Here is a 23,697-nt window from a genome sequence, read left to right as displayed (position 1 = left end):
ATTGGTTAACGATTGTTCTTCTGTTGTGATATGTTACAAGCAAACTAACCGTAGGCACGGGTCGGCGCACACGGAGGTCGACATGGATAACACGCCAGGTCACGTGGTTCAAAGCAACATCCCATTACTTCCCCTTCGCATACTCCATCGGCGCAATTAAGATTTGGTGCCAAACCAGGACAGTTCCAACCAACTTTGTTATCACGCATGTTAAAGAAAAACCTACAAGAAAACAAAGAACAACGACAAAGGTGAAAAATAGCGGTACTTCTACTAAATTGTGTGTCAAGCGGTCCCTGTCGACATGCTGCTATGTAATACGGTAAATAAAGTTTTAAAGGTTTTCAAGCTAATGACAAAACTCGTTATTTAACAAGAGATTTTTACAAAATGTTTTGCAACATGTTGACCATATCCACGACGCATAGTAAGTTGCTTTACCTGATCTCACACGAAGCAGCAGCTTCCCGCATAAAAGCACTTGTAAGTCTTGCAGCTGAGTTCTGCGTTCCAGTGTAAGCCTCCACCGCGAAGTAGTGACCAAGACCGGTTTGTTGAGTGTGATCGTTCTCAGGTCCATTGTCGTCTGCCTGATTTGCTGTACAACAAAAGTGCATAAAAAAACAAACACAAAAACCAAAACCAAAATTACATTCAAGCACCAAAAGAATACTTCTAGTGTTTCACAATGTACTACTATATTTACCTTGCAATAAAACCCATTGATATTGTCCAGCACTTGTATCGTGCCATCCACATACACCGTCATCCTCGAAACCACAGGCTCCACACTGAGATTCGTCACTTCCATCAGTGCAGTGTGGGACGAAATCACATGTTTTGCTCCCATCTACTGTCACTGATGTGTCATTTGTGCATGTAAATGGGGGAGTTGCTGACGGTTGTACACAACTGTAAAAAATAAAATAATTTACCAAGGTAGTCATTTTCAAACTGAACGACCAAAAATACTTGTTTGTGGGTGGCTAAATATTCACACATGTGCTTCAAATAGTACTTACGCCCCAGGTTGAGTATAAATATCGTCAATGGATATGGTTCCCCCATTATTGCTGGTAACTTCGGCTTCGAAAATGATACTAAACGATGCTGCAGCGTTAACCGGAACTTCTGCAAACTCCCAATTAGTACCTGTTAAAAACAAATATAATAACCACCACGTTTAAACAAATCTAGGAAATGTTAAATAATATTTCAACAAATTCCCTAAACTTACTAGAGGAAGATGGCACTGTCCATATTCCCGCTTCTCCAAAGTGACCGTTACTCTCAAAAACCTTTAGACCTGTTGCAAAAAGCGATGTCCGATACCAAAAAGATAAACAACTTACAGGCTGCGTAATTGCGTAACTTTCCGGAAACAACTCTGAAAGCAATCTGACAAAACGAAAAACAAAACATAAATTCCGGTTTAACGTTTAGACACATTTACATAAAGTAAACAAAAAAACACACAAAAAAAGGTTATGAAAGATAGAACACCTTGCTTTCATTCCGATCTGTTGTCCATCTGTTACCACTGCAAGGTAATGTCCACTTCCACTTGTATGATCTCCATCTACTTCACTTGAAAATCGAATCCAGTCGAGTTGGTCGTCAACGGCAATCTGCGCATAGTTTAAAGATAAAAGACCATTCAATATTTCGCCAACAATAATATTTTCTAGATTTTGTTACTTTACTTTTTTGTTAAGTTTGCCGCAAAATTTCAACCTCAACCCTAAGTCGATTGTCTGTACTACGCATTGTAGACATGGCAACTTTCAAATGTATAATTCATGCAAAATGTGATTGAGAAGGACTTGATGTTGAAATTCGAGTAAGAGGTTGCTAGCACGGTCTATACCGCTTTAAACTAGAGATATACCGAATATTCGGTTTGCCGAATTTATTCGGCCGAATCGGCCATTTTCGCAAAGATTCGGTTTCGGCCGAATAATTTGTTGCGATTCGGCCGAAACCGAATCTTTTACGAGCATCCATTTAAAGCGTAAACGTGTCCTTTCTTCTTAGTACCAACGAAAATCGCGTCAATCATTATATTTTTTAACATATTGACGCTTTTCCCACTGCAGACAAAAAATCAGTAATTCATTGTCGGGTTGGCAATCATGCTTGAGGCAATGTTAAACCCCATAGAACTAAAATAAGGACGAAACACAACCATTCTATACTAATAACTATGTAGATAAACTTGTGTTTTCTTGTCAAACGCGTAGCGTACGACTTTGCGTGACGTCATAAATGATTCGGTTGATTCGGCCGAATTTATTCGGCAAAACCGCCGAATATTCGGTTTCGGCCGAATCGAAATTTCGCCGATTCGGTACATCACTACTTTAAACTAAAAGTTCGCACCTGGGCATAACCACAGAGTCCGTCTTCAAAGTCGCAAGCAGCGAGTGGTTGACATGGTCCGTCATTTATCCGCACATCATCAAGCGCCTTGTCACCATTGCCGTAAGCTCCCCTGACAGCTTCAAATACAATTTGATAATCCAATACAGTGTTGATCGTTACCATACTGCGGCGCCATTCCGGTCCAATCTAAAAAATATAATGTTATTGAGAACATACTCTACTTCCAAAACTCTCTTTTTTTCTTGATACAAGATTCCAAAATAAAACAAACATAAATCAGAAAAAGACTTTACGATGAAGCACGAGTGATTGCGTGGTTTGTTTTTAATACAAAGATCTAAAAAAGTCTCTGTACTAGATTAAAACGAAAATTCCCACTGGAAAAAGACCCCAAAAAGATTGAGTACAAAACATAAATCACAACTTGGTAAAACCTTGTGTGTAATTTGTTGACACAGTCAATAACATGCAACACATTATCACTAAAAACATAACGCTACTTACGCTGTCAGAAACGTTCCAAAGCGGCTTGCCCATACCAGTTTCTGTCTTAGCGTAAACGCTGAACGACCCATACAAATTGTCAGATCCATACAAAGTAAACCAGAAAGACACACATTCTCCTGTGGTTGCAGGTCGTAATGGACTTTCCAACCGAGCTACGTCACCTTGAGTAGCAGCGGATGCCTCTATATTTGGTAAAATTGAAACAATATATTAAACATTTATCATATCATGAATAGGGCAATTATTTTTTGACCTAAAAAACGAAAAAATTTGACCTACAAATTGAAAATTTTGACAAATTTTGACCTTAAAAAACTTTTTTTTGACAAAATTTTGACCTATGAAGAATTCAAGTAGTTAAATTACGCATTATCGTTCAAAAAGTTAAAATATGGCTAATCTAACTAGAGCGAAAGAATGTGCAAAAGTCTAACAGAAGGGCAAAAATCTGAACATAGACCTAACCTATTCTGAAAAGGGAATGAGCTCAGTAAAAATCACTGCCAAAAAACTGCAGCTAAGACACAACGAAAATTATTCAATACATTTGTATAAACGAAAGATACATGAAGTATCTAAAGCAAAACCGAAGCAAGAGCTGCACCTAACCTGCAGCTGCCGTAAAATGACTTGGGACCTACCAAAATTTTGCACGTTTTGAGGTGTGTTGAGCATCACGCCATATCAACCTAATTGTTTCACTCACTTGATGGTTTATGATTCGCAATAATTGGGGCAATGGGCCAATTACAACAGTATAAAGTAGGCTACAAGGTGTAAAACGAATAGTTTGCTGGCAGTGCAACCTCTACAACACCATGACACTGCAGTTTGTAAACAATTTTAACTTTGTAAAAAATTTTGACTTTGTAAACAATTTTGACAATTTTTGACCTATTCTAAAAATTTTGACAAAATTTTGACTTTTTTTGACAAGTCAAAAAATGTTTGCCCTAATCATGACACATTTACAAAAAACATATTTTGGGTCAAAAGCAAACAATAATCACATTCTGCTAAACAATTGCTTGAGGGCACTTGATAGCTGGGAAACATTAGAATGGTCAAAAATGTAATGCCAATAAAAGTGTTAAAATGAGAAGCGAATGGCTATTGTTGGTATATTATACCCAAACTAACGAGCTCATTGACACAAGCAGACAGTACATCCATTACCTGATAATTTTATTCCAAATATCGGTCATGTGTACAGTTTGTAATAAAGAATAATAAAAATCTGAGGCTAATGCTTACTTGTGGTCATATAATATCCCTTGGCTGTGCCTGTCGAGTGGTCACCAACTTGTGGTCCTGTGTTGCCGTAAGTCGAGGGACCTTGCATTCGAATAAACTTATCTGCCACTAGTTCGTTGTGTGTGTAACCGCATATGTCTTCTTCCTCAAAATCGCATTCGTCGTAGGATTTTATGCATTGTCCGACCTAAAAAATCGCAAGGAAAAATTCGTAACTCTCTAACATGACAGACAGTGAGCGAGAACTTTCAGACATCAAATATAGAGATCAATATGAGGTTTGGTCATTGTACATAATAGTATCTGATACTGTTGAACTATAAGCTGCACGTAGGAAGTGTACGATTAGAATTGCGAAAACGTTTGATCAATTTATACCTTAAGCGTTATATCATCCAAAGCAATGTCGCCATAAATTCCGTCACCTCTTTCGGAAACGAACGAAACGACATAATCACCGACCAAATCGATGAAATATGTACCTTGATGCCACCTGAGGGGAATAAAATCACTTTGGTTATACCGATGCAAAGGATGACTAACAACACATTTTACAATGCATTATTCAACTGAGTGATGACGTATTGTGTACACACATGGCCAAATTATTAAAATATTTTGTACGATGATTAAAATAAATATGATTGCGTGGTGGGCACCACATACATTACACCAAATACAATAACACAGTAACAGTTGCGTTTTTATGTTATTCTATAAATATTCGAAATCAAGTCAAAGTCAAGTCAAATCTTATTTGCATTTATACTTTATCCAATTGTCACTGTTGAACAGCTGCAAGAAGTTATTCACAGCATATTCAAAACAAAATCAGTTTCAAGTTTACTGTATTTACTTCAGTTTGTTTTCAAATGCCTTTGATTGTGGCGAATATTCACCTGTCAGTTCTTGAACCGGTGCGGATCCACACAGGGTCTCCGTCACTGTTACCAACGGGATTGACGTATACGCTGAGTGACCCGGTGTTTTCCCCATACATGTAAAAGTAGAATGATAAACATCGACCGGCAGATACACCAGCCACTGTGTTGCTTGTTAACCTGGCAAATAAAAAGCGAAAATGTCAGTTTATTCATTGGCATTTTTCTGCAAGTTGTTAAAAAACTTGTTGTAGGGAATAGTTTTGGTCGATTACATATAGCGGTACAATAAATTTCAAACAAACTAAACATATTAATGTCATACAGATTTACATATCATACACAAAGTTTATGCGGAGTGTTCCATCCCTTTTCATTTCCAATTGTCGTAACAATATTTTTGGTAAAATTAATAACATGGACTTGTGCTAAATCAAAATCCTATTGTTAATTTTTCTTGGGTCAGTTACCTGTAATCTTTCCTCACCGATTCAAATTATAAGATTGTAAAATTACATATATATTCTTACTTTGCTTTGTCAAACTGGTTGAGCAAATCAGCCTCTGCGTAGACGTAATATCCTTGGTAGTTTCCCAGAGTATGGTCAGCAGGGGGTCCTGTTTTTTCAGTGGGCGTTGAGCCTTGCTGCACTGTCCAAGTTCCTAGATAATCTTGACTAGTGTCAACTGTCCACACGCACAAATAGCCGCTTTCGAAATCGCAGTCCCACAGGCTCGGAGCCTAAAAAAATCAATAAGGTCAAACAAAAAAGCCAACTCACAAAAAGAGCAAGCTTACTTGTGTGGGTTGCGTTGTGATAACCGGAGCAGGTGTCGTGTAGTTTACTCCAGCACATGATTGGTGAACGACAAGCTCAAAGTCATCGATAGCAATGTCACCAAAGTCAACAGACGTGGATTTTGTTGCTTCAATTACTAGCCTACAAGTAGCATTTATATGTATCAAACATGTATTACATTGGTGAGACCGCTATGGAATCGTTAAAACAAATAAGTTAATAATAAACAATTAGTCCATCAAAAGTTACCTCCATTCTTGTGTTTGAGTGAAAATGTCAGCCTCTCCTAGCAGCCATACGTCACCATGATCTCCACCTTGTCGCCAGGCAACACGCATCCCATCGGGAATTTCCGTAACATCAGTGTCAACGTCCTAAAAACATGACGAGAAATAGTTAATGGGAATGTGAGACGATACCGAGAGAAGAGTTTCGTTCTAAATGCACCCACGCACAAAGCAGAACTCCCGCGCTTTTTGAGGTATGTTAATTATTTGCTTCCCAGTTTATTTCGCTTTAACAAATGTTTTACTTTTGACTTGAGTAAAGGATATCGAAAAAGGTTGCCTGCGTTAAAAAGCATTTTCTCTGTTTAGAAAGCAAGTTCTGTACTACTATAGGATTTACATCAATATGACGAACCAAACAAAGAGCCTTGTCTTGCTCGATTTCGCACAAGGTCAGATTAGTTTTTTTTCGATTCATGTTACTGAATTGTCTAGTGAAGAGCGTCGAATTACTGATAAGTTAAGTTTAACTGCCAGAAATGGATCCTTTTCACCATGTGACATCGACCTGATCAACCAATTCCTGATTCTGCAGGCCCAACCAGTCGCTATTGTGGCTAACGAAGCTCTTTCGGCGTGGATAAAACCCGTAGTGGGACCTAAAAGTGGCCTTACTATTTCGTGGTGCAATGTAGACACAGTGTTAAATATGCAGCAGTTTGGTAACAAAACTGGTATCACCGAAACCGACCAAGGAAATAGAAAATTTCTGCAGTTTATCGCCAGGTCACTTGCATGCCTCAAGCAAAGTTTGAAAAGCTTAAGCACAGTTTGCGAAGCACCTGTCAAGTTCAGCAAAACCACTGATGATGTGCAACAGGATAATATTACGACTGAACGTGTGTACGTATTTGTCGATTTGGAAACGACAGCAGGAAAAAATCCGCGCCGCATCACTGAACTATGTATGTACGCAATACCAGAAAGTAGCATGCGCTCACAGACCAGCGAAAATGGTTTGCAGGTTTGCGATAAGCTTACACTGGTAGTTGATCCTAAAAAGGAGATTTCTTGGAAAGCTTCTGAGCTGACCCATCTCAATAATAAGGCCATAGAACGTAACCAAAAGCAACCGATTTCAGTACAACGGTTTTTAATTCAAGCATTTCTTTGTCGACAAAGCAAAGACATTTGTTTTGTGGCTCATAATGGTAAATCGTGTGACTTTAAAGTTCTCCGCTCGGATCTAGACGTTGAAGGGCTTCATGAAGGTTCAGCTATGTTGGGATATTCATGCGCCGACACGCTTCCCGCGTTTCGAGGCCTTACAAAAGCGGAAAGTCCCCAAGAAAAAGTTTCATGTGCGCTCAGCAGTTTGAGTCAGCGTTACAACAACGAAACTATAAATAGTCACAGGGCTGAGGATGACGTAAAAGCCCTCATCAAGCTGCTGAAAGTTAGGCCTCGTGTTTTAGACATGCTCAACATCAGGCCGTTTGTCGAAGAAACGTCAACCACGCCAGAGTCGACCCCGGGCAGCCAATAACCTTTCATTGATCATTAAACCCAAATATATTCATTATATAAGTGTCTAAATTGAAGAAATAGTTACAGTATTAAATATTTCTTTATGTGTAGCCTTTGAAAGCTGACACTATCAAACAATGAACAAAACATAACAAACAAATGTCAGAACGTAATATTTCGATGCTCAGTTAATTATTATCTTGTACAATGTTCTCTGCGGTAACACATGTGTTTATTTGTGTTTAACGTTGTATGTTTTTGTTTTAAGGTTCTATTTTCTGCTGTGTATGTATAACCTGCAATCTTAATCAGCAAGTTTCGTCATAATGTATTTTGTTCATATAATTAGTAACTCACCAGTACATACACACTAAGTGTTCCCACCGTGGCTCCGTTCATGTGATAATACCATCGAAAACAAGCTGCATCTGTGGCTGGGTAGAGTTCACTGGTAAACCAGGCTGATATTGTGGTGCTGGTAATACCCGTTGATTCAATGTACATGTAGTGTCCTGAAAATAAAATTGAAATGCAGCGAGTCACCTAATTTCCAAGGATAGTTAAGTCCGTCGTCTACAGTCCACTGCAGGGGTGGGCCACCTTTGTTACTGTAGGGCCAATTATAAATGTCAAAATTTAATCGAGGGCCGCACATGTGCATTACGCAAAGTGATTTTGCTTTGTTTCTTACCAAATATGCTTAACTACAAGTATAATTCGTATTTGATTCTAACCATATTTTGCCAGATCGCAGAAAACTAACATCAGGCGCATTAATCAGCTCAAAAATATGTAATAATTGGACTCGTTTGCCAGTACTTTTGAAATCCAAGCGTCTCTGCGGACCGCACAAGATTTAATAAAGGGCCGCATGCGGCCCGCGGGCCACAGGTTGCTTACCCCTGGTTTACTGTGTAAGACGAGTAAGCAACATGCGTGCGGTTGCAAACTTTACGCTTGATTGTTACCGTAAGCAGTGCCGGTTGTGTGATCTTGTGATGGTCCCGTGTAGCGACTTGGTGTTGCTCCTGACGACCAAATCCAGTCCATGCCATCTTCGTCACCGATGTAGTTGTTCCATCCGCATTTGTCAGTTTCGAAGTCACATGTCCCTGTGTGGCAACAATTCCAACATTTTTAAACAATACAACCCTAATCAGTAATCCCGCTTATTGTAAGTAAGCGTTGTTTTCGTTAACAGATTGTGGCAGTAAATAGGCGGTATCAATTAACACCAACTATTTTTTTTAAAAAAGATGAACACACCAGGTGGTGGACATTCTCCATCGTATATCAACAAGTCGTCGATCGCTATGTCACTGAATGGAGTATTACCTCTGATAGCTTCAAACACCACCTGAAATATTTGGGTCAGATTTATTACAGAGTAAAATTTAAAGCTTTTAGACGTTAGAGCAGTGGTTCTCAAACTTTTTTATTGTCGGGGCCAAATGGTATTTTTTTAAGTGTGTAGGGAGCCGCAAAACAACGAAACCATGAGAAAATTACTAAAGATTATTACTTTGAAAGCTAAAATAGCAATGTTTGGTGGTTTTCTGAGGTCTGGTGCGAGCCGCAAAATAAGTAGTTGGGAGCCGCATGCGGCCCCGAAAACCGGGTTTGAGAACCACTGCGTTAGAGGTTCTGAAACGGAGTATAATGAGAAAAAATATTTAAGCAATCTTGTAATGCTGACGTTTAGACAAAACTGTTTCGATACACTAAAGAATATCCGATTTTTAAATGATTTTAATTATCTGCACATCTATGCTCTTATCAATTGAAAACAATACAATCACCTGAAAACTTTCGGTGGAGGCTGGTAATGTTACTTTTGCAAGTCGCCACATTGGACCAGCGTTACCGGAGCGTGTCCACAGAAGTTGAGCATTTGGGAAGTCCTTGAAAGGTTGTGTGTAGATGTTAAGCGTTCCCATTCCTTCGCCGTTCATGTAGTACCTACATTATTAAAACACACAAGTGGTAAATAAAATGTTTTAAATTTCAACAAAAAAACATTTAATTTTAACTAGTGATGTACCGAATCGGCGAAATTTCGATTCGGCCGAAACCGAATATTCGGCGGTTTTGCCGAATAAATTCGGCCGAATCAACCGAATCATTTAAGACGTCACGCGAAGTCGTACGCTACGCGTTTGACGTGAAAAAATGTTTATCTACCAGGCAGCCAGTGCAAAATAGTTGTGTTTCGTCCTTATTTCACTTCTGTGGGGTTTAAAATTGCCTTAAGCATGATTGGCAACCTGCCAATGAATTACTAATTTTTTTGACTTACGTGGGAAAAACGATAATGTGTTGAAAAAGATAAACATTGACGCAATTTTCGTGATGTTTGGGCTTTTGAAAGATTGCGTGGATCTTAATAAGCAGAAAAGACACGTTTAACGCTTTAAATTTGTGTTCGTAAAAGATTCGGTTTCGGCCGAATCGCAACAAATTATTCGGCCGAAACCGAATCTTTGCAAAAATGATCGATTCGGCCGAATAAATTCGGCAAACCGAATATTCGGTACATCTCTAATTTTAACACGGTTTGTTGCAAAATAGTTTGCTTACCAGAACGTCGCACATTGTGGGGAAGAAGTGCCAGGATGGTTTTGCGTAAAAGTTCTTCCCCTTGCGCCAATATCTTCTCCGTACAGTTGAGCCAGGTAATATCGACCGTCTTTCGTCTGCAAGGTGTGATCCATGCCTGGACCTGTTTCCGGATAATTAGGAGCTTGTGCTTTGATCAGATTCCACTCGATGTCGTCGTTTGCTTCCTGCATGTATGTTATCGTGAGGATATCTTGTGTAACATACTATTGTTCGTAAAAGAATTAGATGTACCGACTACTTGATTAGCTAGTCTAGCCTCTAATAGTCGTTTGTGGCCTAGCGTTTATTTGTTTTGTTAAATAAAATCTTCTATATTTATTTTTGCATATTGTTTTGTCCAAATCTTAATGACATTTTTCTGGGTACCGCTTTAATATAGATAAAAATATACTTCATACCTACAAAACATTTGTAGCTTAAAATTTAAAGTCAGAAAAAAAAACATTTTCATAACAATTGACAAATACATTACTCGTTTTGTATGTTTAGTCAACGAACTATTTTATTCAACAATAAGTTTGTTGTAATTTATGAACTAAAGTTAAAGACTGTCTACGACCGAATGTTACTAACGTTAGTAAAATGGCAGTTGTTAGCTTCAAAGTTGCATTCCCTGTCCTTCAGGGCGCAACTGTTATCGGTAATACGAATATCATCGATAGCAATATCTCCATCAAAACCTCCGCGAGTTGCCTCAAAAATCAATGTGTAATTCATCGTAGCTGTATGCTCGTAATAACCGTAATTCCATCTAAATCAACAAAGATATTAATTGATCATAATTAAGTTTTACATTTTTGTGGAAATAAAATTTTGCTTAAAATAAAATATACTTAATTCACGTCGTGGATTTGTATCAATTTAGTGAAACACATAACAAGCCTGACCTGTTTCCCTGGGAGCCTGTCCGCGTCCATAATCTCCAATACGAATTATCGTTATCCAAGTTGATGCGAATCAGATTAAGAGTTCCGACGCTCGGGCCAAACATGTGATAATACCACTCAATACACATCTATAGACAAATGAATAGCAGTTAACCTCTACAATTTAAGCAAAATCAATAAAAGATGTGGTAAATCTGGTATAGCTGCTATAACAGAAATTTACAGCACAAAAAGTCTGCCAAACACCGATAGATGGCGCAAAGAGCGCAGTTATATAAACTTACAGTAAGATTGGGGTAGGGTTAGGGTCTAAATTTAACATAAAGAACAGGGTTCCTCAGACAAACCCTTTAGCCCTTACCGTCAGCATTTACTTTGAGTTCCTGTGTTAGCCACTTTACCGGTAAATCTCAAGTTTTCACAGAAACTTTAAGCTTTCAGTTAAGTTATTTTACAACGCATTGCAAAAATATGGTCTAGAAAAACATTCAGACCTGTTTGTTACTGGTATCAGATGGAGGTTGAGGATAGGTGATAAGACGGGCTATTGTGTTTTGTTGTAGATTTCGCGAAGCATCGATATACATGTAATGTCCACCCTCACCTTCGCCCAACGTGTGATCAAAATCTGAAGTAAACATGGTACATGGTTTGTAATCTTTAGCTAACATGATGTCCACATTTTTGCAAGTTTTTTCATACGCATTTCGATAATTTAAGGCCCTTTTATAAACGAAACTGCTACAGTACAAATTTTCCATTTCTTTTACTATCAAGCTTTTGTTAAAAACAATTTTAAACATATCATAACACTTTACAAAAGTAAAAACTATCAGAATTGTCACAACACAGTGCCCACATTTATGGTACACTTGTGTTGGGAAGCGTTGAACCCTATACTGAAAGTTCATTTGGCAGGAACTTTTGGCGTAGTTGGTTTACAATTTACATGTTGGTTTAGTAAAGCAGTGGTAAAATCTATTTATAGCTTTATGTCCGAAACAAAAAGTAACTAAAACCTGGCCCGTTGTTGGTAATAACAGTTGAGGCAGAAGATCCTTCTCCATACAACCAATCAAAGTCATCCACTTGTTGATCCTGATACCATCCGCATGTGTCTGTCTCGAAGTCACATGTTAGTTGATTTGCGTTGACCGGTACATATGACGGGTGGCAGTTTTCAAACGTGATGTCATCAAGCGATATATCGGTGGTTCCAACCGCTAAAATCGATGGTAACCCGATAAACATCACCTGGAAGACGAAAGTGCGCGTTTCAACAGATACTGTTTATGCATATCTAAAAATTATTTGAAGGAGTAGAGAACGGATTGTTTACTTTATATCCTGCAGGTCTGAGGCCAATGGGGGCAGATTTTGAGGTCCATTCCTTCCCTTGTGATCCCTGAGCATACCAGACGTCCTTGTGCTTAGTGTTGTCATTGGCATCAGGATAAACACGAACAAACACAGCACCAGCGTCGCCTACAATATTCGATCATGAGTAAAATGGTCATAACATCAGTGCTGACATCAGCAGCGAGTGAACAAACAAAACGGTCCAAACCTGTTCCGCCGAGGTAGAGCGAGAAGTTCATCCTGCAAGCTATTCCACTTGGTCCCATGGCAACCGTCTCCATGGTGGCATTTGCAAGAAACGACGATTGGGTGTTGTCAATGTGCATTATGTAACCTTTAAATAGTTTCATTAACAATTGGAAACACAACAGGCTGGGCAAAAATTATCGCCAGTTGGCTCAACAAAAACATTATGACAAAAAAAAACGTGTATTAAAAAACATTCCCTTTAAATAAAATCCCTTTGGCGCGGCGCACGTTTACACTGTCTGGAAGTTACTTTTGTTGCTTCAAAAGCCTAATATGTTTTTCACTCTTTTTTGGAAACCTGTAGTGGTAAAAATACAACAACTAGCAAACGCTAACATAAGAATTATTTTTGCAAGTTCTTTTAGTCCAAAGTTATCTTCATCAACAGACTCCCAGCTTCTTAAAAACTTACCAGTGGCACTGCCCGTTGTGCTGTCTCCTTTCGGTCCATTTAGATCATTAACGCCACTAACAGTTTCCCGGTTCCATGCCCAAGTCCCGGAACTAGTATCTGTCCATCCACACTTGTTTAATTCAAAGTCACAAGCACCACATTTGTTCTCATCACCAGCGCCACTGGGACAGTCATTGACAAAGTCGCATAACTAGACATAACAATGTTTTTTTGAAACAGTTTAAAGCGTTAATCAAAATGTAGCAAATACTTATAAAAAAGAACCCAAAACTATTCTGACTTACTGTTTTGTTTATTCAAAAAAAAAGCAGTATAAAGGTTAATAAAGCAGTTTGTTTTATGTACCGAAAACATTTTTTTCTGCACTGTTTCACCGTGAGAATTATTTTTGTTTCATAGAAAATTATTTTTGTTCGGGTGCAAAACTTTTTGAAAAAATTACGATCAGCCCCATACAGCAACTTTGTGTGTTTAGATTTTAAGTTTCAACATTATACCACATACAGTATAACAAACCTTGGACGAATCCACACAAGTCACTCTGTCATCGCAAGGTACTTCACCAAAGTTATGACAGGGCGAAGGGGTTGGGGCTGGTGTTGTTCCCTGAGGAAGAGGTGTGTCAGTAAATTGACACGCGGATGTAAAACTGACATCATCAATGGCGATGTCCCCCTCATGACCGTTGCCCACTATTCCTTCAATAAGCACCTAAAACGCAGATGATGATAGTAAGGAAACAAATCTTTGTTGTTAATAAATGTGAATTACTTGGAAGTTCTCGTTGTCCGCTGGTGTAAGTTGAACTCGTGCAAAGTAATCTTGATCCAAAGGTGTTCTGCGGTACCACAACAATGTCCACGGTCCTCCGTCCTAAACGTTTTAAGATATAGGTATTGTGTATGTAACATGTACGACTTTTGGGCATCACATCTTTAATTTGGTCCACAGCAATATCAACCAAAAATACACGAAGGAAAAAAAACAAAAAAAAACAATCACCTGTGTTCGCTTGTAGACGTTAAGTTCACCGACATGTCTTCCGTACATGTGATAGTAAAACGTCATTTTACAAGCTCCAGACGATCCTGTGGCAAGGATAGTGGGAAAAGCAAATACAGCTGTATCTCCTTCAACGTTTGGTCGTGCAGCGTTTAGGTATATGTAGTGACTGTATCAAATAAATGATAACACTGTAAACTGTCAATGCAAACAAACATTTTTTCTCTAAATTTACCATTTTTAAGCGCAAAAAAGTAGCAGCGGTAAGTACGGTAAACAAACAAATTAAAAAAGTGGGCTGTGTAGATTTTAACATTAAAAAAACACTCAAATCAACTTATTTTTAACACATTTCAGCAGTTTTACCCAACATCTGTGTTGGTGGTGTGATCACGTGATGGACCGGTTCCCACAGTGTGTGGAGTGTCAGCTGATCTCCACTCCCAGTCAACACTCCCCAAGCCAGTGTTGTATCCTACAGGTTTTCATTAACAGTTTTAAAAATATTGTATGATATGTTAGCTTTCTTTACAATTTGTGAAACTAAATCATAAACAACTCATGAGTTCAGATGAATTCGTTTCAACTGATCATAGAACACATAGCGACATTATTGCACCGAACAATCACCAAGCCGGAAATAGCTGCGCTACGTTGAAACATTATGGACCACAAAACGTGGATGGCACAATATGTGGTTCATTACTGAGCGCGCTGCATCTGCATTCTACACCGTATTATGAAGCGGTATGTGGCGGGAGCCCACTAGAGAGTGAGAGAGTTTGGCGCACTGTGGATCATGACAATTTGATTTGCGGGCGAAAACGTATTCTGCATCAGATATGAAACGTAGTCACGTTTTAAACAGGTGTAAATTCAAAAAACACTTGATTTTTACAATATTATTTCTACTATACTTATTATATTTGTTTTTTTTTTACAATCTCACCGGTGCAAAAATCTGCTTCAAAATCACACAGAGTCGAGGAAAGGCAGTTTGCTTCGTCACTATTATCGCCACAATCGTCGGTGAGATCACATATGACCAAGTTGCTGACGCAAGATCCACGTACGCACCTGAAATCATCATAATTTTAAACATCAATATTTCCGATTTTACAGTTATACAATCAAGTACCGAAATTCGTCACTACCACACGCAGAACTAGTAACATTTGGTAGTGCACATTGCACGTAGCTAACGTCATCAACTGCAAGATCTCCAATTCCACTGAAGCTTCTTGTTGCTTGGAAGGAAAGGGTAAACGGCTGGGACACGCGACCTTTAGACAATCGTAAAGATTATAGTTTTGCATGTCTCTGTGGCAATTAGATAACTAGAAGAAATTAACAAATGTTGTTTTGCCAAAAATGAACGAAACGAAATTTTAACATAGTATACAAACCGATGTAGACGTTGGCCGGTTTCCATTCATCGCCCTCATCAAAGCTGTGTTGCCAGATAACAAACGTGCGCGTTGGTAATCTCATTACAAGTCTCAATTCACCGGGGTTCGGGTTTGTGAGTGATTCGGTAAACCCGCGTCCGTACATGTGGTAGTAGAACATCATCTAAACTCACACCACGATCAGATTGTTATTTTTGTTTTGAAAGCATTATACAGAACACTGCGACTTGCCCAACAAAGGCTATACATTTTTTTACATTACCCGAACAACAATTAAGTTGTGTGCAAAATGCATCAATAAACTTAATGCATCACCGTAAAAGCAAACTTAACCGTCGTTGCAATACCTGACAGTTCGCGCTTGAATCTTGCAAAAGAGGAGTTATCATCATTGCTTCGGTATTTCGTTCACTGTCCTTTGCTTCGACCGCCATATAATAACCTAACGAATCAAATTATCCGTTTTAGTCCATTAAAATCGCTTTAAAAAATTTATCAACAGTTTGGTTGTGCAAATTTGCTAATAGTTAAGTTATATGTATTAACCTGTAGCCGATCCAAGAGTGTGATCATATGATGGTCCTGTTGAGATCCCAGAAGTTCCATCTCTATCTCTCACCCACGCAAATGTGCTTAACGAAACATCTTGCCATCCGCAAGAACTTCCCTCAAAGTTACATGCACCACAAGTCGCCTCATCCCAGTTGTTTGGACAATCTAAACTAAAGCTGTTTACCTCCAAGGTTTTATTCGTTTGCAAAACATTCTTAGGCTTTTATTGTCAGTTTGAATAAATTTTGTTTTGCCACTGAGTTTTGCCTTGATAATGAGACGCAAAAAAAAAAACGATTTACCTTGGGCGAAGTCACAAACTTTTGAGGTACTGACAGTATCGTCACTCGCACCACATAGTGTCTGAGTTGGTGGTTGGACGCTTACACACCCTCCTATCGAACGAAAATCGTTACAGTATTGTGTAATAATAAGGAAAATTTAAGTTAATTTTGTACCTCTCCATACGAGAAGATCATCAATAGCTATGTCGCCACCCACACCCGAACCGACTGTTCCTTCAATGACAATGTAGAATTCGTCAGCAGTATTGATCTCGACCTAAAGGTTGTAAATAAATAATTTCAAAATAAAATAAGTTTACGAAGAATTGTCGAAATTGACATTAGAAGGTACAACAGCCGGAGTTACAAAGCCACGGCAAAATGCACAAAAGCACTGTTACAAAATAGATACAATATTAAGTCTGCGTTATGGTTCAGTGAATACAAAATTTGCGACACCCATGTCGTTTCTTACTTGGTCATAAAGCCATTCACTTCCCTGTGGCCCGCTCCGACTCCATAAGGTTTGTACTACTCCAGGATATTCGCCATATCGCATATTGATATCCAAAGTACCAATTGTGTTGCCGTACATATGATACCTTTTACAACAAAACATTATTTACCGTTTCACTGCCTTGACGTCAGCAATTACATAAATCAGTTTACGCTATTCGAAATAGCATGTCAGTATGTCAAAAAAATAAGAAAAACATTAAACTGAAACGAATACTGGGAGGGAAGTTTATCATTATTAATAAATGTCGACTGTGTTAAACAAAAGATTTTTAGGCACTAAAACAAGTCGATGGACAGTGGGTGGTAAATCAACCAATAGGAGTCGATAAAATGTAGGTTTGTAATAATGAACAGTATGTGCCTTTCCATACTCAACTAGGTGTAAGTCATCAAACGGTTGTACAAACCAAAATGTAAAGCAGTGTGTGTTATCGTTTGGCGTAAGTGTTGACTTCACAAAAATTTCGGATACGAGTCGAGCCCTTTCGCCTTGAACTCTGGGACTTGATGTTTCAGTATACATGTACTGACCTGAAGCAACACATACATGCATATAATATATCTTTACACAGTAATTACAAATTTTAACACAAACCATTTCCAGTATGATCAGAGGAGGGACCAGTGTTATCGGTTTCCGTAGCATCACGGTATAGCATCCAATCGAAGTGATCGTCAACAGCATTCACCCAACCACAAGAGTCAACGTCAAAATCGCATGTACCTGTAATTGAAATATTTCGTGTTAGGTGTGCATTTCACCTACCATTACCTTGATAATGCGCAAATTTGTAAGTGAGAGATTTTTTAAATAGGAGTGCGTGTAACATAACTGTGGTTGTTTCAATTTGATACTAATGGATAATTCAAAATTTATAAAACATAGAGAGATAAAGACATATACAAAGGATTACAAAACCATTGAAAACTGGACAGATTTGCTCGTATTTGCATACCTGGCAGTTCGCAATTCTGATCGCGCAACTCAACATCGTCAATTGAAATATCTCCAGCCACATTGAATCCTCGAACTCCTTCAAACACAATCTAAAAGAAATCTCTTTACCAAAAAACAGTGATACCGTGCAGGCATAACCCAAAATAACAAGTAACAATGTAAAAACCTGAAAGGGGACGATAGACTCGTACTGAAAGGAAGCTCGTCGCCAAAGATCTTCGTGGTTTCCGGACAAAGACCAATGCGGTGCGGAACTTGTTACTCCTTCCTGTGTACTCCACACATTCAACGTCCCAATAGATTTTCCGTACATGTGATACCTAGCGATTAAACATGCAATTTAAAAAGTAGTGAAATACGAACTAAATAAAAAACATAAGTTTAATCTAAACCAATATAGCGGCCCAAACAGAGGTAAAAAACCACATGATTTGTGTTTGAAAGATTGGGTCGCAGTACATATGTACATATAAACGTAATAGGTTACCAAAATACAACACATTTCCCGACGGTTGCAGGGTGCATAGTGCTGATTAGTCTTGCTTTTGAACCTTCCACTAGGTCATTGGAACTCACTTCAGTGTACATGTAATATCCGTTACTGGTCTGAGTTGTATGGTCAAAGGATGGACCTACACAAACGTACATGAAAAAACAAAATTTCAAAATGCGGAAGTTTAAAATATGTTTTATTTGTAGTTTTAAAAACTAAATAAACATATTTTTTTCTAAAAATACAAACAAATATCCTAGTAAGCATAGTAGGTCATGTAAATAAATGTCAAAAAAGTGGTCAATAAGTTTACAGCCAACAAACATTATAAAATATTCAATAGACTTGACAAACCGGAATTTGATGTTGTCGTATTTCCCTGGTGTCTTCTCCAGGTAAAATCAGCAGTGGGGTCATCTTGAAATCCACATATTGACGCTTCTTCAAAGTCGCATATTGCCGTTGTGGGACAAGCACCGATAAAGAATTTAATATCATCCAATGCAATGTCTCCTTTGAAACCATCACCTCGTAATGCTTCGAATACAATCGACCAATCACCAAGCCGCGAAATATGAGTCTAAAAACAACAAAGTTGTGATTAAGCAGAGCCGTAAAAAATGACAAGTAAGTTATAGACAGATCCAGTAATACTTATTGCAGTCCACCGCTATACGAATTGAGCTATCGAAACACACAAGTTGTGTGGCAGAAAAAAAACATACAACAAATAAAATTTTAAAATTTAAAATGACCCAAAGAAACAATATGGTTCGAAAGGAAACAACAAAATATTCAACACTAAAAGCATTCCTTCGAACCGGATTCGAACCAGTGACCTATGGATGCCTGCGTGTTGCTTCTACAGTCCACCGCTCTACCAACTGCGCTATCGAAGGACACAAGTACCGCGGCGCAAAGAACAATGTTGTTCGAAAGGAAACAACAAAAGAAATCACACAAAAAGTATTCCTTCGAACCGGATTCGAACCAGTGACCTATGGATGTCTGCGTGTTGCTTCTACAGTCTACAGCTCTTCCAACTGAGCTATCGAAGGACACAAGTACCGCGGCGCAAAGAAAAATATTGTTCGAAAGGAAACAACAAAAGATTCAACACTAAACGTATTCCTTGGAACCGGATTCGAACCAGTGACCTATGGATGCCTGCGTGTTGCTTCTACAGTCCACCGCTCTACCAACTGAGCTATCGAAGGACGCAAGTACCGCGGCGCAAAAAACAATATTGTTCGAAAGGAAACAACAAAAGATTCAACACTAAAAGCATTCCTTCGAACCGGATTCGAACCAGTGACCTATGGATGCCTGTGTGTTGCTTCTACAGTCCAGCGCTCTACCAACTGAGCTATCGAAGGACACAAGTACCGCGGAGCAAAGAACAATATTGTGCAAGAGGAAACAACAAAAGATTCAACACTAAAAGCATTCCTTCGAACCAGTGACCTATGGATGCCTGCGTGTTGCTTCTACAAGACACCGCTCTACCAACTGAGCTATCGAAGGACGCAAGTACCGCGGTGCAAAGAACAATATGGTTCGAAAGTAAACAACAAAAGATTCAACACTAAAAGCATTGCTTCAAACCGGATTCGAACCGGTGACCTATGGATGCCTGCGTGTTGCTTCTACAATCCACCGCTCTACCAACTGAGCCATCGAAGGACGCAAGTACCGCGGTGCAAAGAACAATATGGTTCGAAAGGAAACAACAAAACATTCAACACTAAAAGTATTCCTTCGAACCGGATTCGAACCAGTGACCTATGGATGCCTGCGTGTTGCTTCTACAGTCCACCGCTCTACCAACTGAGCTATCGAAGGACGCAAGTACCCCGGTGCAAAGAACAATATGTTTCGAAAGGAAACAACAAAAGATTCAACACTAAAAGCATTCCTTCGAACCGGATTCGAACCAGTGGCCTATGGATGCCTGTGTGTTGCTTCTACAGTCCACCGCTCTACCAACTGAGCTATCGAAGGACACAAGTACCGCGGCGCAAAGAACAATATTGTTCGAAAGGAAACAACAAAAGATTTCACACAAAAAGTATTCCTTCGAACCGGATTCGAACCAGTGACCTATGCATGCCTGCGTGTTGCTTCTACAGTCCACCGCTCTACCAACTGAGCTATCGAAGGACACAAGTACCGCGGCGCAAAGAACAATATTGTTCGAAATGAAATAACAAAAGATTTCACACTAAAAGTATTCCTTCGTACCAGTGACCTATGGATGCCTGCGTGTTGTTTCTACAGTCCACCGCTCTACCAACTGAGCTATCGAACGACACAAGTACCGCGGCGCAAAGAACAATATTGTGCAAAAGGAAACAACAAAAGATTTCACACTAAAAGTATTCCTTCGAACCGGATTCGAACCAGTGACCTATGGATCCCTGTGTGTTGCTTCTACAGTCCACCGCTCTACCAACTGAGCTATCGAAGGACACAAGTACCGCGGCGCAAAGAACAATATTGATCGAAAGGAAACAACAAAAGATTCAACACTAAAAGCATTCCTTCGAACCAGTGACCTATGGATGCCTGCGTGTTGCTTCTACAATCCACCGCTCTACCAACTGAGCTATCGAAGGACGCAAGTACCGCGGTGCAAAGAACAATATGGTTCGAAAGGAAACAACAAAAGATTCAACACTAAAAGCATTCCTTCGAACCGGATTCGAACCAGTGACCTATGGATGCCTGCGTGTTGCTTCTACAATCCACCGCTCTACCAACTGAGCCATCGAAGGACACAAGTACCGCGGGGCAAAGAACAATATGGTTCGAAAGGAAACAACAAAAGATTCAACACTAAAAGCATTCCTTCGAACCGGATTCGAACCAGTGACCTATATGGATGCCTGTGTGTTGCTTCTACAGTCCACCGCTCTACCAACTGAGCTATCGAAGGACACAAGTACCGCGGTGCAAAGAACAATATGGTTCGAAAGGAAACAACAAAAGATTCAACACTAAAAGCATTCCTTCGAACCGGATTCGAACCAGTGACCTATGGATGCCTGCGTGTTGCTTCTACAATCCACCGCTCTACCAACTGAGCCATCGAAGGACACAAGTACCGCGGGGCAAAGAACAATATGGTTCGAAAGGAAACAACAAAAGATTCAACACTAAAAGCATTCCTTCGAAACGGATTCGAACCAGTGACCTATATGGATGCCTGTGTGTTGCTTCTACAGTCCACCGCTCTACCAACTGAGCTATCGAAGGACACAAGTACCGCGGCGCAAAGAACAATATTGTGCAAAAGGAAACAACAAAAGATTTCACACAAATTGTATTTCGTCGAACCGGATTCGAACCAGTGACCTATGGATGCCTGCGTGTTGCTTCTACAGTCCACCGCTCTACCAACTGAGCTATCGAAGGACACAAGTACCGCGGGGCAAAGAACAATATGGTTCGAAAGGAAATAACAAAAGATTCAACACTAAAAGTATTCCTTCGTACCAATGACCTATGGATGCCTGCGTGTTGTTTCTACAGTCCACCGCTCTACCAACTGAGCTATCGAATGACACAAGTACTGCGGCGCAAAGAACAATATTGTTCGAAAGGAAACAACAAAAGATTTCACACAAAAAGTATTCCTAAGAACCGGATTCGAACCAGTGACCTATGGATGCCTGCGTGTTGCTTCTACAGTCCACCGCTCTACCAACTGAGCTATCGAAGGACACAAGTACTGCGGCGCAAAGAACAATATTGCGCAAAAGGAAACAACAAAAGATTCAACACTAAAAGCATTCCTTCGAACCGGATTCGAACCAGTGACCTATGGATGCCTGCGTGTTGCTTCTACAGTCCACCGCTCTACCAACTGAGCTATCGAAGGACACAAGTACCGCGGTGCAAAGAACAATATTGTTCGAAATGAAATAACAAAAGATTTCACACTAAAAGTATTCCTTCGTACCAGTGACCTATGGATGCCTGCGTGTTGTTTCTACAGTCCACCGCTCTACCAACTGAGCTATCGAATGACACAAGTACCGCGGCGCAAAGAACAATATCGTTCGAAAGGAAACAACAAAAGATTTCACACAAAAAGTATTCCTTCGAACCGGATTCGAACCAGTGACCTATGGATGGCTGCGTGTTGTTTCTACAGTCCACCGCTCTACCAACTGAGCTATCGAATGACACAAGTACCGCGGGGCAAAGAACAATATGGTTCGAAAGGAAACAACAAAAGATTCAACACTAAAAGCATTCCTTCGAACCGGATTCGAACCAGTGACCTATGGATGCCTGTGTGTTGCTTCTACAATCCACCGCTTTACCAACTGAGCCATCGAAGGACACAAGTACCGCGGTGCAAAGAACAATATGGTTCGAAAGGAAACAACAAAACATTCAACACTAAAAGTATTCCTTCGAACCGGATTCAAACCAGTGACCTATGGATGCCTGCGTGTTGCTTCTACAGTCCACCGCTCTACCAACTGAGCTATCGAAGGACGCAAGTACCGCGGTGCAAAGAACAATATGTTTCGAAAGGAAACAACAAAAGATTCAACACTAAAAGCATTCCTTCGAACCGGATTCGAACCAGTGGCCTATGGATGCCTGTGTGTTGCTTCTACAGTCCACCGCTCTACCAACTGAGCTATCGAATGACACAAGCACCGCGGCGCAAAGAACAATATTGTTCGAAAGGAAACAACAAAAGATTTCACACAAAACGTATTCCTTCGAACCGGATTCGAACCAGTGACCTATGCATGCCTGCGTGTTGCTTCTACAGTCCACCGCTCTACCAACTGAGCTATCGAAGGACACAAGTACCGCGGCGCAAAGAACAATATTGTTCGAAAGGAAACAACAAAAGATTTCACACAAAAAGTATTCCTTCGAACCGGATTCGAACCAGTGACCTATGCATGCCTGCGTGTTGCTTCTACAGTCCACCGCTCTACCAACTGAGCTATCGAAGGACACAAGTACCGCGGCGCAAAGAACAATATTGTTCGAAATGAAATAACAAAAGATTTCACACTAAAAGTATTCCTTCGTACCAGTGACCTATGGATGCCTGCGTGTTGTTTCTACAGTCCACCGCTCTACCAACTGAGCTATCGAACGACACAAGTACCGCGGCGCAAAGAACAATATTGTGCAAAAGGAAACAACAAAAGATTTCACACTAAAAGTATTCCTTCGAACCGGATTCGAACCAGTGACCTATGGATCCCTGTGTGTTGCTTCTACAGTCCACCGCTCTACCAACTGAGCTATCGAAGGACACAAGTACCGCGGCGCAAAGAACAATATTGATCGAAAGGAAACAACAAAAGATTCAACACTAAAAGCATTCCTTCGAACCAG

At 39.7% G+C, this 23,697-nt stretch overlaps 3 protein-coding genes and 23 non-coding genes across 26 annotated transcripts in view; all 26 read right to left on the bottom strand.

The window, feature by feature from the left end:
- Positions 1–12,769, bottom strand: part of LOC145214298 (MAM and LDL-receptor class A domain-containing protein 1-like) — a 57,498-nt gene extending 44,729 nt beyond the window's left edge. The window contains exons 1-25 of the mRNA XM_080082800.1: positions 12,652–12,769; positions 12,424–12,569; positions 12,104–12,338; positions 11,579–11,712; positions 11,085–11,212; positions 10,771–10,948; positions 10,156–10,361; positions 9,378–9,537; positions 8,845–8,935; positions 8,547–8,690; positions 7,936–8,090; positions 6,074–6,198; positions 5,824–5,965; positions 5,555–5,766; positions 5,043–5,204; positions 4,522–4,636; positions 4,144–4,330; positions 2,887–3,071; positions 2,380–2,568; positions 1,504–1,628; positions 1,238–1,398; positions 1,023–1,152; positions 707–912; positions 442–598; positions 50–222 (exon numbers count right to left, since the gene is read on the bottom strand). Of these exons, the coding sequence (XP_079938926.1) occupies positions 50–222; positions 442–598; positions 707–912; positions 1,023–1,152; positions 1,238–1,398; positions 1,504–1,628; positions 2,380–2,568; positions 2,887–3,071; positions 4,144–4,330; positions 4,522–4,636; positions 5,043–5,204; positions 5,555–5,766; positions 5,824–5,965; positions 6,074–6,198; positions 7,936–8,090; positions 8,547–8,690; positions 8,845–8,935; positions 9,378–9,537; positions 10,156–10,361; positions 10,771–10,948; positions 11,085–11,212; positions 11,579–11,712; positions 12,104–12,338; positions 12,424–12,569; positions 12,652–12,769 (3,964 nt within the window). The remainder of the gene's footprint in view (positions 1–49; positions 223–441; positions 599–706; positions 913–1,022; positions 1,153–1,237; positions 1,399–1,503; positions 1,629–2,379; positions 2,569–2,886; positions 3,072–4,143; positions 4,331–4,521; positions 4,637–5,042; positions 5,205–5,554; positions 5,767–5,823; positions 5,966–6,073; positions 6,199–7,935; positions 8,091–8,546; positions 8,691–8,844; positions 8,936–9,377; positions 9,538–10,155; positions 10,362–10,770; positions 10,949–11,084; positions 11,213–11,578; positions 11,713–12,103; positions 12,339–12,423; positions 12,570–12,651) is intronic.
- Positions 12,770–12,952: 183 nt separating this feature from the next.
- LOC145213072 (MAM and LDL-receptor class A domain-containing protein 1-like) lies at positions 12,953–15,952 on the bottom strand. The gene is made up of 10 exons (XM_080081312.1): positions 15,866–15,952; positions 15,516–15,681; positions 15,248–15,392; positions 15,059–15,186; positions 14,476–14,584; positions 14,110–14,278; positions 13,879–13,980; positions 13,624–13,818; positions 13,105–13,297; positions 12,953–12,990 (listed from the first exon to the last, which is right to left on the bottom strand). The coding sequence occupies exons 1-10, from the start codon at positions 15,950–15,952 to the stop codon at positions 12,953–12,955; spliced, it is 1,332 nt and encodes a 443-aa protein (XP_079937438.1).
- Positions 15,953–17,457: 1,505 nt separating this feature from the next.
- Positions 17,458–23,697, bottom strand: part of LOC145213071 (MAM and LDL-receptor class A domain-containing protein 1-like) — a 60,124-nt gene continuing 53,884 nt past the window's right edge. The window contains exons 10-14 of the mRNA XM_080081311.1: positions 18,679–18,904; positions 18,319–18,463; positions 17,998–18,151; positions 17,830–17,920; positions 17,458–17,597 (exon numbers count right to left, since the gene is read on the bottom strand). Coding sequence (XP_079937437.1) covers positions 17,458–17,597; positions 17,830–17,920; positions 17,998–18,151; positions 18,319–18,463; positions 18,679–18,904 — 756 coding nt within the window. The remainder of the gene's footprint in view (positions 17,598–17,829; positions 17,921–17,997; positions 18,152–18,318; positions 18,464–18,678; positions 18,905–23,697) is intronic.
- Positions 19,136–19,223, bottom strand: Trnay-gua (transfer RNA tyrosine (anticodon GUA)). The gene is given in 2 exon segments: positions 19,136–19,171; positions 19,187–19,223. It is a non-coding gene; the product is annotated as a tRNA-Tyr (tRNA).
- Trnay-gua (transfer RNA tyrosine (anticodon GUA)) lies at positions 19,295–19,382 on the bottom strand. The gene is given in 2 exon segments: positions 19,295–19,330; positions 19,346–19,382. It is a non-coding gene; the product is annotated as a tRNA-Tyr (tRNA).
- Positions 19,454–19,541, bottom strand: Trnay-gua (transfer RNA tyrosine (anticodon GUA)). Its single transcript is given in 2 exon segments — positions 19,454–19,489; positions 19,505–19,541. It is a non-coding gene; the product is annotated as a tRNA-Tyr (tRNA).
- On the bottom strand, positions 19,613–19,700 carry Trnay-gua (transfer RNA tyrosine (anticodon GUA)). Its single transcript is given in 2 exon segments — positions 19,613–19,648; positions 19,664–19,700. It is a non-coding gene; the product is annotated as a tRNA-Tyr (tRNA).
- Trnay-gua (transfer RNA tyrosine (anticodon GUA)) lies at positions 19,920–20,007 on the bottom strand. Its single transcript is given in 2 exon segments — positions 19,920–19,955; positions 19,971–20,007. It is a non-coding gene; the product is annotated as a tRNA-Tyr (tRNA).
- On the bottom strand, positions 20,079–20,166 carry Trnay-gua (transfer RNA tyrosine (anticodon GUA)). Its single transcript is given in 2 exon segments — positions 20,079–20,114; positions 20,130–20,166. It is a non-coding gene; the product is annotated as a tRNA-Tyr (tRNA).
- Trnay-gua (transfer RNA tyrosine (anticodon GUA)) lies at positions 20,238–20,325 on the bottom strand. The gene is given in 2 exon segments: positions 20,238–20,273; positions 20,289–20,325. It is a non-coding gene; the product is annotated as a tRNA-Tyr (tRNA).
- Positions 20,397–20,484, bottom strand: Trnay-gua (transfer RNA tyrosine (anticodon GUA)). Its single transcript is given in 2 exon segments — positions 20,397–20,432; positions 20,448–20,484. It is a non-coding gene; the product is annotated as a tRNA-Tyr (tRNA).
- Trnay-gua (transfer RNA tyrosine (anticodon GUA)) lies at positions 20,704–20,791 on the bottom strand. Its single transcript is given in 2 exon segments — positions 20,704–20,739; positions 20,755–20,791. It is a non-coding gene; the product is annotated as a tRNA-Tyr (tRNA).
- Positions 21,011–21,098, bottom strand: Trnay-gua (transfer RNA tyrosine (anticodon GUA)). The gene is given in 2 exon segments: positions 21,011–21,046; positions 21,062–21,098. It is a non-coding gene; the product is annotated as a tRNA-Tyr (tRNA).
- On the bottom strand, positions 21,170–21,259 carry Trnay-gua (transfer RNA tyrosine (anticodon GUA)). Its single transcript is given in 2 exon segments — positions 21,170–21,207; positions 21,223–21,259. It is a non-coding gene; the product is annotated as a tRNA-Tyr (tRNA).
- On the bottom strand, positions 21,331–21,418 carry Trnay-gua (transfer RNA tyrosine (anticodon GUA)). Its single transcript is given in 2 exon segments — positions 21,331–21,366; positions 21,382–21,418. It is a non-coding gene; the product is annotated as a tRNA-Tyr (tRNA).
- On the bottom strand, positions 21,490–21,579 carry Trnay-gua (transfer RNA tyrosine (anticodon GUA)). The gene is given in 2 exon segments: positions 21,490–21,527; positions 21,543–21,579. It is a non-coding gene; the product is annotated as a tRNA-Tyr (tRNA).
- Trnay-gua (transfer RNA tyrosine (anticodon GUA)) lies at positions 21,651–21,739 on the bottom strand. The gene is given in 2 exon segments: positions 21,651–21,686; positions 21,702–21,739. It is a non-coding gene; the product is annotated as a tRNA-Tyr (tRNA).
- Positions 21,958–22,045, bottom strand: Trnay-gua (transfer RNA tyrosine (anticodon GUA)). The gene is given in 2 exon segments: positions 21,958–21,993; positions 22,009–22,045. It is a non-coding gene; the product is annotated as a tRNA-Tyr (tRNA).
- On the bottom strand, positions 22,117–22,204 carry Trnay-gua (transfer RNA tyrosine (anticodon GUA)). Its single transcript is given in 2 exon segments — positions 22,117–22,152; positions 22,168–22,204. It is a non-coding gene; the product is annotated as a tRNA-Tyr (tRNA).
- Trnay-gua (transfer RNA tyrosine (anticodon GUA)) lies at positions 22,424–22,511 on the bottom strand. The gene is given in 2 exon segments: positions 22,424–22,459; positions 22,475–22,511. It is a non-coding gene; the product is annotated as a tRNA-Tyr (tRNA).
- Trnay-gua (transfer RNA tyrosine (anticodon GUA)) lies at positions 22,583–22,670 on the bottom strand. The gene is given in 2 exon segments: positions 22,583–22,618; positions 22,634–22,670. It is a non-coding gene; the product is annotated as a tRNA-Tyr (tRNA).
- On the bottom strand, positions 22,742–22,829 carry Trnay-gua (transfer RNA tyrosine (anticodon GUA)). Its single transcript is given in 2 exon segments — positions 22,742–22,777; positions 22,793–22,829. It is a non-coding gene; the product is annotated as a tRNA-Tyr (tRNA).
- On the bottom strand, positions 22,901–22,988 carry Trnay-gua (transfer RNA tyrosine (anticodon GUA)). The gene is given in 2 exon segments: positions 22,901–22,936; positions 22,952–22,988. It is a non-coding gene; the product is annotated as a tRNA-Tyr (tRNA).
- Positions 23,060–23,147, bottom strand: Trnay-gua (transfer RNA tyrosine (anticodon GUA)). The gene is given in 2 exon segments: positions 23,060–23,095; positions 23,111–23,147. It is a non-coding gene; the product is annotated as a tRNA-Tyr (tRNA).
- On the bottom strand, positions 23,219–23,306 carry Trnay-gua (transfer RNA tyrosine (anticodon GUA)). The gene is given in 2 exon segments: positions 23,219–23,254; positions 23,270–23,306. It is a non-coding gene; the product is annotated as a tRNA-Tyr (tRNA).
- On the bottom strand, positions 23,526–23,613 carry Trnay-gua (transfer RNA tyrosine (anticodon GUA)). Its single transcript is given in 2 exon segments — positions 23,526–23,561; positions 23,577–23,613. It is a non-coding gene; the product is annotated as a tRNA-Tyr (tRNA).

Source organism: Phallusia mammillata, chromosome 2 (genome assembly GCF_965637545.1).
Source record: "Phallusia mammillata chromosome 2, kaPhaMamm4.hap1.1, whole genome shotgun sequence".
Taxonomy (NCBI): Eukaryota; Metazoa; Chordata; class Ascidiacea; order Phlebobranchia; family Ascidiidae; genus Phallusia; species Phallusia mammillata.
The sequence above is the reverse complement of the archived record's forward strand: the minus strand, read 5'-3'. Positions and strand labels throughout refer to the sequence as shown.